The sequence below is a fragment of the Oryzias latipes genome, chromosome 24 (assembly GCF_053564925.1).
Source record: "Oryzias latipes strain Hd-rR chromosome 24, Olatipes_Hd-rR_3.1".
NCBI classification, from domain to species: domain Eukaryota; kingdom Metazoa; phylum Chordata; class Actinopteri; order Beloniformes; family Adrianichthyidae; genus Oryzias; species Oryzias latipes.
Genome location: NC_136260.1, coordinates 15,944,296 through 15,957,635, shown reverse-complemented (window position 1 = coordinate 15,957,635; position 13,340 = coordinate 15,944,296). Strand labels below are relative to the sequence as shown.

Sequence of the window (13,340 nt, the reverse complement as noted above, 5' to 3'; positions counted from 1 at the left end):
CTCTCTCTACACTTTCACTCATGGGGAAAGGAAAAGGGGCGGCGCTGCTCCGTGCAGACCGTTTCAGCCAAAACTCAGCCAAAATTCTGCAGAAACTGCACAAGTTTTATGATTTTGGCTAAAACTCAAACTACCTAAAAGATGATCAGGCTGGGTCTTAAAACCTTTTTTAAGCATATGACATGATAAATAATCATTTTTGTTATTTTTATGTGTGTAGAATTTAACCGCTCCTCATCCTCACTCACCTGGCTGCAATCAGGTCCAGCAGGTGTTGCCAGCGCTCGCTGACTTTGCAGAGTTTGTTCTGGATCTCTGCCGCCTTGTTGTCCTGACTTGTCCTTGCCAAACGCTGGCCCATCACCTGCAGCTGCTGCTTGTTCTCTTCAGCAACACTGATCTCTTCTTGGTAGTCCTAATGGAAAAAACCCAAAGCTGCTATTTTTTTCTTCTGACATTTTCTTGAATTGCCCTTTTGTCCCATTTTTGCTGAGAAATTACCTTCCGTAGCTTCTCGATCATCTCATCAATACTGACGTCCCCATTCTGAGAGACTTTGCTCTCCATCTGCGTCAGCCACTCACACAGTTCCTTGTTCTTCTCATTGAAAACGGCCCACTCGTTCAGCTTCTCGCTCACCTGTTGTCGACGCAGAGAAAGCTGGAGAGACAAAGATGCGTTGAATAAAAACCATAAACGTGCAAATCCTCTTTTAAGAAGCAATTTATAACTGTAGTTTCAAAACAATATTTTAAGTAAAGGCATAATAAAATTTTGTTGATTGCAGATTCATCCCACAGTTATGATTCTTTTGTTTAATTAAACTGTTTAAAAAAAAAAAAGATTCATAAATGTTCATAGCACATTTAGAATAATGCTTCAGCTGATTTAGATTAATTACAAATATTTAAAAAAATAGTAAGTATATTTAATAACGGGAAGATTGTTGGCAAGATTGCATGTACCTGATGGCAGACTTCCTCCCAATGGCACTGTAGCAGCTGGAGGCGTTCCTGTAGCGCTGTGATGTCATCTGCACTGACCACGCCCCCCAGGGAATCTCTCAACATGTATAAGGAAGTAAGGTCATTGGTCCAGCCTTCCACAGCGTTCTCCAGCTCCTGCATCCAAAGCAAGAGATGTCAACAGAAAGCAGTCAGAAGAGTAGCATCCTCAAGAACTGGCAGCTACAGTCCGTGTGACTCACAGCTGCAGTTGATGAACAGCAGAAGCAGTTGAAACGTAGAAAGCAGCAAATTAAAGTGTAAAAATCCCACCAGCAGGAGCTTCAAAACACAAATATCCTCCAAAAGCGATAATTGCAGAAAAATATGATGAAAACAAAAGCTGGGGGATTCAAGGGTGAAGCTGGAAAAGATAACGGGAATCGCTAACCTTGTACCTCCTCCTCCACGTCACTGAGGCGGTTTTGCATTAGTGTAATCATTTGTGCTGCCGGAGAATGTCTCCAATACGCAACTCGCACACACAAAGGAAGCGCACACTCATTCAAACGCCCCGATGGCCAACGAGGATGCTCGCTCTTTCTCTCATGCAAATGCAATTTCTCTCCGTCTCAGTCCCCACCCCCTCCTTAGCTGATGCTATGTGCAGCTACACACACATTGTCCTTCTCCTCCTCCTCCTCCTGCTGGAGGAGCTGAGGACGTGCCGTGCATGACACTTTAAATTGAGAAGCTGACAGTGTCTTTTTTTTAAATATTTTGCACAAATAATAAATGAATTTTCTAGGACTAAAAAACTAATATAAAATTGCATTTGAAAAATCATATTTTTTTAAACATGATTAAAAAATGCAAATAAAGGAAACTTTTGCAGAAAAAAATAGGGTAAACACTGAAGAGGAAAGTCATCCAAGTGCAAATAGATAGCTGTTTCTTTCTCCTACTAATCTGTCTGTTTATCTGTTTTTCTCGCAGTGAGATGAAATGTGCAACAGAAAGACAAGTCTTCCTTTCTGGGCATTTGAAAGCAAGTAAACATGATGCCAAATAATTATTTGAATATAAAAAAGATCATTTTTGAGTGTCAAATGTAGATGTTTTGTCCCACCTTGCATCTGATTTGTTCTGAGTGCAGCTCCTCGTTATGCTCAGGCAGCGGCACGGACAGCTTCCTCTTAAAGGCCCTCAGCTTTTCCAGAGACACATCGATGCCTTTCTCACATCGTTCCCAGCTCTACAAAAACACACACAAAGCAGGAAAAAAAACACAGTCAGGCTTTTCGGAAACACACAAAAGTGCCAATTAAAGCTGCTGCAGCAACAACTGCATCACCAAATGACACTGAAATGACACTTATCACCTAGAAGGACTTGTCAAAAGAGCTCAAGTCAAACATCACTTGATATACAAGAGATGACCTACTTTAGTTTGGACCTTTAAGCAGCACCGTAAGAAAGAAAAAGGTGGTTACGCTCTTCCAGAGTGCAGTCTTTGTCCAGTTCAGGATAAAATGTGGTAATATTTAGCAAAAGCTGCAGCATTTTTTAACCAACAGTCTAAACAAATGTCTGGATCCATCTTCTGAACTGCGTCATTCAGTCTGACTTAGGGACTATCGGAGCTTTTACGATGCAGCAGAAGCAGGGACAGTGCCTTGGGGTAGCATTTCTGTTCCCAGCTTTATGCATTTGTGCTTAAGAGTGCAGAGAGGCTGTCCACACGAGGCCAGGAGAACAGTTTATGTGCCGTTTCAGGGCTTTAAGGTGCAGTGTTGCATAATTAACAGCACAACCTGGCTTCAGTGACCAGCATGCATAATGGGTCAGCCTCATTAAATGCTCAGATGCCCTTCGGTGCCCTCTAAAGCATCTCTTCAGCCTGCAGCATATGTGCACAAGAAGTAAGCTGCATAAACCTGCTGGAGGATGTCTGATTAACACTGCAGTTCATGCGGAATGTTTCAGCAGTTTCTTTCAGCAGTTGGACCTTCAGTATGCTGTGTAGCTCCTTCCTCTGCTGATCCAGGTGATGGTGGGAGTGCCTCCACTTTTCCTGAATCTCCATGAGCTCCGTCTGCAGCGTGCACTCTGCTCTGACATCAGCTGACAGCAGCAAGCTCCTGCCAGCCTCCACAGTCAGGATGTAAACTCCATGCTGCCTTTGAAGGACTCTTTCTCTGAGCTGGAGAAGCGAAGAGCACAGTGGAGACAGGTAAACGGAGGGAGGGATTATTGAAACAAATATAAATTATCTCATTTAAATAAAACATCCTAATCCCCTTTTAGCTTACCTGGATCTGACCCATCAGGTTTCTGGCCTGCTGCAGTGAAACGGGCTCCCCCGGCCTGTGCAGATCTGTGTCATGAGTCACTTCCTGCAGCCTTCGATGCAGCTTTTCCGCCATCTCCTGGTAATTTTGCCACTGGTGCACTAAACTGTCAATGACGCCTCTCCGCTGCTGGGCTCGCCGTATCACACACTGCCACTGATTGCTCAGCAAAGCCAACTTCACACTGAAGTCATCGCTGTTGATTTGAATCAGAATGAATTACTTTAAATCTGAACCACTTTCTTGTTCTTTCATTTTCTTGCATTTTTTTTGTTGTTTTTGATTTTGATTTGATTTGATTGATTTATTTCAAGCATTGTAGTCAAAGCAACAGAGTTTACACATATTTATCAAACTCATTACAGAAATAATGAAATGCATAGATTTAAAAGACAGAAAACAAAACAAAAATGTCACTTAAATCACATTTGCTTAATTAAATACAGTGATCATTAACTGAAGTATAAGTAGAGTTTGATTTATTGCTTGAAAAGGAGTGGGAAGAAGCAAGCTTATATAATCCCACCCCTACTGCGTTCATTCATTTGATAGTTTTACAGGGTTTTAAATCCAGTTCTGATCAGATAGATTCTCTTGAAGTAACAAAATCCAGTGCCTACTAATGATTGATGATCTTCAGAAAACATTCATTCATAATTTCAGTAAACATTAACGGTACCGATATGTAATAATAATTGATTATCATTAGAACACATGATAACATTAAACCAGAAATGATTGCTACATATTGCAGATCAAGTAAACAAAATCAATAGCTTATTGATTGTAATTTAAACATTTCAGTAATCATTATTGCACATTACAATGTAACACTCAGTGTTGTTTTTACCCATCATGCACTTGTCCCTGGTCCAAGAAACGATGCCCGTCGCTGATGATGGAGTGAAGAATCTGCTGCCTGCTGAACATTTCAGCTTGGAACAACTGCAGGAAGACCAGAATAAGAAAATGCTCCAAACAATTATGGGAAGTGAGCATGCTCACAGGCACAGCGACCCCCCTGACCTCGTGGTCTCTTTGCTGCTCCAGCAGACTCTGGTAGTTGCCCGAAATCTCGGACCCAAGCTTTTGTTCGGTCTGAGAGAGGAAATCCATCCAGGCTTCGCATTTTTGAAGGAAAGTCTGCTGCTGGAGCAGCAGCAACTGTAGTTTACTGAAGAAACACAAAACTCAGTAAGCATTGGTTGTGAGCTGGTTGACCACATCAATCCAACAGTTGAATCTAAGGTAACAATGTTTTTAGTTTGTGAGATTTATTCCCACAAATGTTGAACATCTGGTGATGAAATATGGAGGCTGGTGTTACCTTAACCTCTCGGTGAGGTGAGCAGTGTGAGATGCCCAAGATCTGTTAAGATTCTGAAGCCTTTTAACATCTCGGTCACTGACAGGTATCCTGTAGACCAACTCGTTCAAGCGCTCAAGATCTGGAGACAGACTGCTCAGCTTCAATAGGTGCACCTAAAAAAACAAGACCACATTTTTTTTGGGAAGGGTTAGGACTAAACCAAAGAATCTGGCTTTTATAGGGGAGGCAAAGGCTTGAGAATAGGCACCTTCAGTTGTTCTATACTTGCTTGGAGGACAGTGGTGTCTAGAGAACCCACAGGGTCGGGCACTTTAAGAACCTCCTCAGCCTCCTTTGCCTTACAAATTAATCCATCCATCTGGTGTTTGAAACCTTCACAGGCTTGAGATCCAGACTAGAAACAGACACAGCAAAGATGAGGCCTCTCCAAAAATGTTAAATATCGGGTTATATTTATTGTCCACTTCAACAATTTCTGCATCCATACCAGAAGTACTTCTTGCTGCCTGTGAAGGCCATGTTCAAGAGCTGCTAAGCGATGACTGAGTGACAGCTGGTCTGATTTGAGGGATGCAGAAGAGCAGGCGTCGATTTGACTCTTCAGCTGCTCCCCTAACGCCTGCAGCTGCTGGAGGGACTGCTGCACCAAGCCCTGATCGCTGAGGCAGGCCTGCATAACAAAGGAACCAGTCAGCAACCCTCAAAGAAGCTTCAGAAAGACACCAGAATTTCTCAAGGGTAGTGTCACTTTTTTTCTAAACTTGTCTGTAAGAACAAAAATAAACCTGTGTGGATTTTAACAAGCAAAAAGACAGGAAGAGGTTGAATTCTCATAGACTTTATCTGATAAAAGCGCAGTCAAAATAACTGTCTGCTTGAAGCATTTAGAAAATGTGTTCCAAGACATTAGGGTTGGTCATGCTCCGCTTGGCCCCGGGACCCCTGTAGTGTAAATCAGGGGTCTGTCTTTGCCTTTGCAGTCCTCTGTAAAAAAAAGCCTTTTGTTGGACTCAACTACGATCTTGAAATCCAGCTCACAAAAGGATGGGGTGCATTCAGCGTTCAGCAGCAGGAATGTGGGCTTTGTGAACCCTAACAGTGGGCTGACAGGCAGTTAAGAGGCTTATTTTCATTTCTTTAGAGGAAAAAAAGTGAATGCAAAGAACATTTTATGCGTGCTCTGGACTCTGGAAGATTAAAAAAATCTTGGGGAAAAATCTAATTTCATTAAAACATTGTTCATCTAGGAAATTAGCTCTCACGTTGCACTCTTGTATCCAGGCACCACTCTCCTCTTCTGTGATTTCCTTGTCGGTGGCACTCCTCAGCAAGTGGTCGGCACGCTCTTCCTGCTTCTGAACTGCAGTCAAACATTGGCTGTACAATGACTGGTAGTGCTGCCACAACACCAGCAAAGCCTTACTGCTTTTGAGCTGCTCTGAGATGTTCTCAAGAAGATTGTTCCACCTTAAGAGGAACATAGTAGAAGGTTAAATAGAATTTAAAAAAAAAAACAGAGGATAAAGTTATTGCTGAAGTAGGGTGTCACCTGATGTTGACATCCTGGAGAGCACTGTTGAGGGTTTCTGCCACAGAAGGATGACTCTCGGCTAACAGCTGGTGGGTTACAGAACCAAACTTCCTCAGGCTGCTCTCCTGTTTTTCCATCTCCTCCTGCAGACTCTGTTTTCCGCAGACATGCACGTTTACGTTTCTTTTCCAAACCGAGGCAGTTTCCTTCGTTTCTGCACCACGTACCTCCAGACTTTCCACCTGCTCTTGCACCGCCTCTAAAGACCCGTTAAGGAGGTGCAGCCTGGAGACAGAATATCTACCCTCCATTAGGTAACCGTTAATTTCTTCTGAAGCTCGTCCGTATAAAGTCCACTGCTCCAGTGCGGACCGCAGGTTCACTTTTATTTGACTTATCTGACGGGAAAAAATAAGAAAACTGTGTAAGAGAGGCAAAATTCAGGATGCTTTGTAAAAGTTATGGGAAACTCACCATTTGATCCAGACGAGATCGGGAGCTGTTGAGTCCCTCCAGGGTCTCCTTCACAGCAGAACAGGCTGCACCTTTCTTATCCTGAATGAGAGTATTCCCTCTTTCTTCAGCTTTCTCTAGATCCTTCTCTTTTTCCTTCAACCGTTCTTCCAAATCCTGAGACAGAAATAAAATATGATGAAGACATTTTTTTTTAACAAAACAAACTGTGCTTGAGCCTGCAGTGCATTTACTGTACCTGACATTCTTTGAGTGCATTCTGCACAGATGCTACATCCTCTATCCTGTGTTTCTTTTTTAGTTTCTCTTCCTGTTGTGTGAACCAGGTCTTCAGAGCCTGGACACTGTTCTCATACTCTACCCAACTTCCCACAAGTCCTTCCAAAAGCTGAATCTGAGGAAACACAAGTGTTTAAGTGGATTTTTAATAAAGATTTCTCATAAAAGAAAGATGATGATATGTGAAGAATACTGCACCTTTTCAGCAATGAGACCCTGCAGTATCTGCCACCTTCTGTTCATAGCTCCCAGCCTCTCTGCAAAGTCTGTTTTGTCACTGCGCTTTCCCTCTACATCCTGACTGCTGATCTGCAGCACTGACTGATTCACAAAGTCCACCGTCAAATGCTTACAGGTCAGATCAATGCGAAAACCCTGGCAAACATAGATTGGATGGGTTGGTAATGAGGATGCCACAAGTTAAAAGAGGAAGGCATACATAGATGTGTTTTGTACCTTATACTTCTGCAAGAAATTTTGGACCACATCAGAGCCAACAGCGCTCAAAATCTTGTCCTGATCTTCCTCTATGATGTTCTCCATGAGCGAGATCCAGCTCATGAGTTCAGTGATGGCATGTCGGGAGGCCAGCTTCTCCATTTGCAACTGCAGGAAAAAAAAACACGTTTTATGGAGTTTCCCAGGGATAGTGCACACGAAAAAGCATCTGTAATGTAAGTATGATAAATAAAAGGGTAAAATCTCAGCTACTCTGTTAGGATATTTGCTAAACAACATGTTTTGTTTTGAAATGTATTTTTGTGAGTGAGACTATATAGATGCTTTCTCCTTTTTATTGTTGTGTTTAACAATATGTTTTAAAATCTAAGACGAATCAGACCTGGTGCAGCTTTTCTTGCACTACAGGGATGTGAGTCAGCAGCTCTGCCCACTGAGTGTTGATTTGGCTCAGTGCTGTCCTCAGACCAGCTGTGTCTACCCTTTTCAGCCGCAGCAGCTGGTTTCCCGTGCTCAGCACAGACGAGCGTAAAGACGACTTTGCATCCACTTCTTTGGAAAATTCCTGAGAAAAAAAACAAAATTGCAGATGTCAGCAGAATATGAGGTGTTTCACATCATCGACATCGCTGGTGGAACTTAGCTGACCAAAAAGGCACAGAGGTGATCTCTGACTGTCTCCAGCTCTTGAGGCACTGTCACAGATTGGGTTGTCCAGAACTCCAGTCTGACTAAAGCTGATTGTAACCAGTGGCTAAGCTCTGCTGACTCACACTGATACCTTTATAACACGGGAGGAAAGCGCGGTTATGGGACGTTATTAAAACAGGTAGATTCATATTTCAAACTAATCTGACGGTTTGAACAAGACCTGCTCCAGTGTTTGAGCGTTGAGTCGAGGCGCTGCAGCTCCTTGTTGACTTTGGTTGTGGATGAGAGCCAGTGATCTCCTAGCTGAGTCAGCTGCCTCTCCAAATCTGAACAGCTGACCGACAGAAGAAGCCTCCTTCCCTCCTCCAGAACCTGGTACAGCTGGGGCTGGTGTTCTGCAAGGCTCGCCTTTAGGCGCTGTGGGAGATGGTTAACGTGACACGCTGATCCTGCGTGGATGGATTTATTTCTGGATGAGTCTGTTTAAAGATGCTGACCTGATAAAGACTGATCCTTTCAGTGATTCTGTCTTCGGTCTCCTCAACCAGACCCACAGTGGGGATGCTACTCTCCACAGCCTCCAGTTGTTTGCAAAGAGCCTGATAGTCTTCCACAAACCTTCTCCATGACTGAAAGGAAGAATCCGTTATACATTTTACATCTGAACTGATCAAGATGAAAACAAATAATACATTCGATGTATTCTGACCTCCAGAATGCCCTCCAGTTCAACTCCTCTTTTGTGGGCTTGTTTGAGCACATTAAAAGCTGAAGTCATCGTTTCCTCCAGGGCATGGCTTTCCCTCTGCGCCACCAGGCCAGACACTTTACTAAAATATGTCCGAGTGAGGATCATGTGGCGTTCCAAGAATTGGAAAAACTCCTGCGTTTGACAAGTTAAAACATTAAATTCTACTCCTACAGAAAGAAAAAAGGCCATAAGCGCAAAACGAGATTATAGAAATAACTCATCCTCTTTACTCTGTGTTTATCCAGCAGCATCTGGACCTCTATGACAGAAGCCACTGCCATCTTTTGGTCAGCGGCCATCTTGTCCTGGGCCGTGTCAACCAGCTCAGTGAGATCCAGAAGTGCAGCTTCATATTGAGCTTTCAGGGACAAGCCCTGGTTCAGGCTGCTACGCCTGGAGCCCACCATGAGCACCAGCTCTTCATAGGTGTCCTAAAAACATCCACCAAATAATTAGAAATGGGTATAATATTCTTGGAATAGGAAACAAAAAAAACCCAATTACTTGTAGTTTGAGAAGTTCCTGCTTGGAGGTTTGATCCAGCTGGAGTCTATCTGCTGTGCTCCTTAACTCAGCCACTTTCAGCTCAAACTCCCTCAAGCTGTCATCAACTTCAGTTAAAGTCTGCAAAGAACGCCACAGATTCATAAGAATGCTTCTTGTAGAAACCTTCTGTAGTTAAAGTTTTAGTCTGCAGTTCATATAAACGCACCTCTAACTGTTTGGACGCAGGTCTGTCTGTCATTCCTGCCATTTTCTGCAGCAGCTGATGTTTGCTTTCATTTAGAGCCACGAACAGCATCCTCAGTTCATTCTGGTAACGACAATGTTTAAAATAAAATGAATAATCAAATCATTTGAAGAGATGAATCGCAATAACATTTAGCGGTGAAAACTTTTTGTTTTACCTGAAAGACTGTGTGCTCTTGAAGGCTGTCCCTGATGCTGTCACAGTGCTGCTCCAGAACAGAGTCCAGCAGGCCCATCCTCTCCTGAAGCCCCTCCAGGGTGTCCTCAATCAGGGTACGCTCCTCTGCACCCCACACTCTGCCTGTTCCTCCATGCAGCCAGTCCCTACACTCTTTTACTTCTCTGCTCATCTCCTTTAGCTGTTTATTTAGACTCTGAACAATAAAAACACAATTGAATTAGGATTAAAAGGGATTCTTTTATGGGGAAAAAAGTGAACAAAACAGAGACTGGATGTTGTCTGGTCTTACCTCTAAGTGTGTGAGCTGAGTGTGAGTGTCCTCTGACAGCAGCACTGGACCAGAGAGCAGATGATTCTCTGTAGTGTCTAACCAGGAGGAGGCTGCTGACACGGCAGCATAGAGATCCTGCTGGACTGTGGCCTCTCTAAAAGATGCTGCCCGCTTCCCCTCGCTGCTGGCTGCCTGCAAATGAACAGGAACAAAAAAAACAACAATAAGTAGGTGAACTGGAGGCAGAACAAAATCCAAAACGTTTAGAATGAATTTGAAGTAGTTTTTAGTGCTTTACTTCTTCATTAATTCTGTCTAGAGTCAAGCAGCAGGCTTCAAACAACCCTTTTAGGGAGTCTTGGCTAGTAGCTTCACTTCTCAAAACCCCACCAGGGCTGGACAGACGGGAGCGGTAAAGGACCTGTGTACCAAAAAAAAGGAAAGGAATGATAACAAGGAACACATTAGCTCCAGAAAAAACACCTATAGTGAAAAAAGGCTTTAAAAAAACCAATTTTTGACAGAGAAAAGCATATCTCCTGTGTGCTTACAGGGCTGTGCTGGTCGTGCTCCAAGGAGCTGAGGGAGAGCTGCAGCTTGGTGCTCTGATCTTTGTTCAGGTTTTCCCACCTCTGTCTCAGCTGCTCCACAGGAGAGGAGGTCTCCGATTCCAGTAACACTCCCCCAGGTACCATCATCTCACTGCAGCAAGGAGACAGGCGAGTTTCCAATAAATAAGCAGAATTTTTATTTAAAAGGGGAAGATTTTTGTGTGCAAATATTTATGTAGAATTGCGCTAAAATCAAAATGTGTCAGTTATGTGAACACAGTTTGTAAAAATGCAGGGTGGAGTGTATCTACTGTACCTGTCCCCATTCGGTGTGCTCTGTTGGTTGAAGATCTCTTCTCCGGCGGTGGCTACAGACTGGAGCAGCTTCCTCTGCTCTGCCACCTGCTCCTGAAGCTCCTATCGAGAAACAGACTTTTAGCACTTTAACCAATGGAATTTTGTTAATAAAAGCACTGTAAATGGAAAGAAAAATTGCTGAAAAAGAATTTTTGATAGTAAGATGTAATAAAATATGAAAAACTAACTTGTAGCAAGTTTTAAAATGAGATAAAAATGAGGTCATTTTCGAAGAAATGGTCTATAATGCAAAGAATAGATTGCAATTTACAAATAAAAATAGTGTTCTGGCAAATAAAGGGGTAGCATTTGAAGAGAAATCTTTTTCCAGGGTTTTATGGGGTAAAAATCAGTGTAAAATCCCACCTTTTGTTTAAGCATTTGGTCGTGCTGCTGCTGTGTGCGAGTGGAGCGCGCCTGAGACAGCCAGTCCTGGACATTAGGACTCTGGGACAGAGAGGAGTCTGGCTCACTGTCCTCCTGCTCCAGCAGCGAACCCTGGAGGAAACAATCTTCAGTATTTCACAGACTGCAGCGATTCTAATTATAAAAATGTACTCAAAAAAAGGAAAAGGACACATTCGGTTTGGATGTTGGGGAAGAAAAAGCTTGTAATCACACCTGTATGTCCACCTGTTTGTCCTGCAGCATCTGCTGCAGCTCCAGCAGGCTGTCTTTGAGCGAATGCAGTTTAACGGTCAGCTGCTCCGCCTCCTCCTTGGTTTCAGCACGACCTTCCAACAGCAAACTCTCGCTGTGGACGGACAGCTCCGACAGGTAGACCACTTTCTGCTCAATCTCAAAAAGCATGTTCTGCAAAAACAAGAGGGATTTTTTATTGAATATATGTAAAATATATAACACTTTTTGTTTCAAGATTCCAAGGAAGGGAAGAATGACTTTTTAAGCAACAAGAATAAAAGTAAACATCTAATCGGATTCCTCATAATTCAGAAGATAAAAGTGACAAATAGACAAATCTTTCAGAGCAAAGACAGGGTCAGATTTCAGTCCAAAATGTTTGCACAGTTTTGGTAAGTTATGGTTCAAAACATTTTGTTGTTCACTAAAGATCCTGCAAACTCAGAGCTTCAGAGGGCCACTGTTATTAAAAAAACAGGATAGCAATAGTAAGAAAATTATATGCAGAATGAATCTGAGGAGAGGTGTTATTTCTGAATCAATGATGTCACTCGATTTATTTTAAAAATACAGAAGCAAGATACAAATAATGCAAAACAGAGACAAACCACAAAAACGAAATATTCTTAATTTTGTATTGTAAGTTTGGAAAAAAAAATGTTGACAAACAAGCTACAGATTTTAGCTGATAAAATATTATTAAGTCTTGTGAGAAAAAAGAATTTCCAGCCGGACCTGACAATCAATGAGCTGCTCCTCCATATCCATGTCTGCGTTTTGGAGCTGAAGAGCAGAGCTGAGGGTGGCGCGAGTGCTGAGCAGCCAGTGGTCGAGCTCCTCTGCCTCGCTGTGGTACCGCTGAAGAGCCTGCTCCTGCCGCTGCTCCTCCAGCTGCTCGCTCAGCTTCTCCTGCCGTCGGCATCACAAACGGGTTAAACTCCCGGGGATCGACGATGAAATCCAAACATTGCAAGAAGACATGAAAACTTTTGATGATGTTTTGGCATCCACCTCCAGCAGCTGTCGTTTCCCAGAGGCCTTCATCCGAATGGTAGCCATCCTTTCTCCAAGGACAGTGAGAGTGGACTGCAGAGCCAGTTGGTCACCAGCTTCCCCATCGCCGTCATTGTCTGTAAGCTCCTCAGAGAAACGTGCCTGTAGCTCGCCAATTTCATCCTGCAGCATCGAGATCTCATCCATCAGAGCCTGTGCACACCAGGAGTGGACATGAGTAAGAGCTGACAACAAAAACAACAACCCAGCCACCCCAAAAAACTGTGAAAACTACAGAAGGAAAGGAAGATTTCTAAACTCTAGAGAACGACACCAAAGAGGAACTGTGAAGTTGGCATAGCAACGGTGACCATACAGACTAGCACAGTATCTTCCCCCTCAATCATGCTCTGTGTTCGCACAGACGTCTTGTTCTTTTGTCGTCTTTGTACTCGCACAAAGGATGATTGTAGTTTTTCCTCACGGATTCAAGTGCAACACCCAGACTGATAGGGAACAGCTTCCCACACATGTCCTCACCTGGTGTGCAGCCATCTGACTCTCTGGAGTTTTGCTGGGTTCCAGGCTCTCATTAAGTGCCCCCTCAATAGACTCCATCTTGGTGGAAATGGATTGGAGGGACTCCTGATAATGCTGCTGCCTCACCAGAGCTTCGTACAAGCTCTTCTGCTTCTCGCTGATCTGTGGCGCAGAAGAAGAAAGGAAAATAGAAATGCAAGATGGCTCAGAGTAAAATAAAGTATGTCTCAGTTTTTGGCTAACTCTACCAATTTCTAGAATTCGTTCCCAACGAGAATTAGTTGA

The 13,340-nt window shown here is 43.2% G+C and overlaps 1 protein-coding gene across 8 annotated transcripts in view; it reads right to left on the bottom strand.

The window, feature by feature from the left end:
* Positions 1-13,340, bottom strand: part of syne1a (spectrin repeat containing, nuclear envelope 1a) — a 105,154-nt gene that overhangs the window by 10,401 nt on the left and 81,413 nt on the right. For all 8 annotated transcript variants that reach the window (XM_023953156.2, XM_023953155.2, XM_023953160.2 and 5 more), the window contains 36 exons: positions 13,056-13,217; positions 12,534-12,728; positions 12,258-12,431; positions 11,502-11,693; positions 11,247-11,378; positions 10,840-10,940; positions 10,524-10,674; positions 10,271-10,393; positions 9,991-10,164; positions 9,679-9,894; positions 9,483-9,584; positions 9,275-9,394; positions 9,001-9,201; positions 8,729-8,902; positions 8,517-8,648; positions 8,240-8,436; positions 8,017-8,149; positions 7,751-7,933; positions 7,366-7,515; positions 7,108-7,284; positions 6,869-7,024; positions 6,631-6,786; positions 6,384-6,554; positions 6,175-6,308; positions 5,888-6,092; positions 5,113-5,295; positions 4,873-5,019; positions 4,623-4,777; positions 4,322-4,469; positions 4,146-4,240; positions 3,257-3,491; positions 2,953-3,147; positions 2,074-2,199; positions 966-1,121; positions 502-660; positions 249-415 (listed from right to left, as the gene is read on the bottom strand). In XM_023953156.2, the coding sequence (XP_023808924.1) occupies positions 249-415; positions 502-660; positions 966-1,121; positions 2,074-2,199; positions 2,953-3,147; positions 3,257-3,491; positions 4,146-4,240; positions 4,322-4,469; positions 4,623-4,777; positions 4,873-5,019; positions 5,113-5,295; positions 5,888-6,092; positions 6,175-6,308; positions 6,384-6,554; positions 6,631-6,786; positions 6,869-7,024; positions 7,108-7,284; positions 7,366-7,515; positions 7,751-7,933; positions 8,017-8,149; positions 8,240-8,436; positions 8,517-8,648; positions 8,729-8,902; positions 9,001-9,201; positions 9,275-9,394; positions 9,483-9,584; positions 9,679-9,894; positions 9,991-10,164; positions 10,271-10,393; positions 10,524-10,674; positions 10,840-10,940; positions 11,247-11,378; positions 11,502-11,693; positions 12,258-12,431; positions 12,534-12,728; positions 13,056-13,217 (5,777 nt within the window). The remainder of the gene's footprint in view (positions 1-248; positions 416-501; positions 661-965; positions 1,122-2,073; positions 2,200-2,952; positions 3,148-3,256; positions 3,492-4,145; positions 4,241-4,321; positions 4,470-4,622; positions 4,778-4,872; positions 5,020-5,112; positions 5,296-5,887; positions 6,093-6,174; positions 6,309-6,383; positions 6,555-6,630; positions 6,787-6,868; positions 7,025-7,107; positions 7,285-7,365; positions 7,516-7,750; positions 7,934-8,016; positions 8,150-8,239; positions 8,437-8,516; positions 8,649-8,728; positions 8,903-9,000; positions 9,202-9,274; positions 9,395-9,482; positions 9,585-9,678; positions 9,895-9,990; positions 10,165-10,270; positions 10,394-10,523; positions 10,675-10,839; positions 10,941-11,246; positions 11,379-11,501; positions 11,694-12,257; positions 12,432-12,533; positions 12,729-13,055; positions 13,218-13,340) is intronic.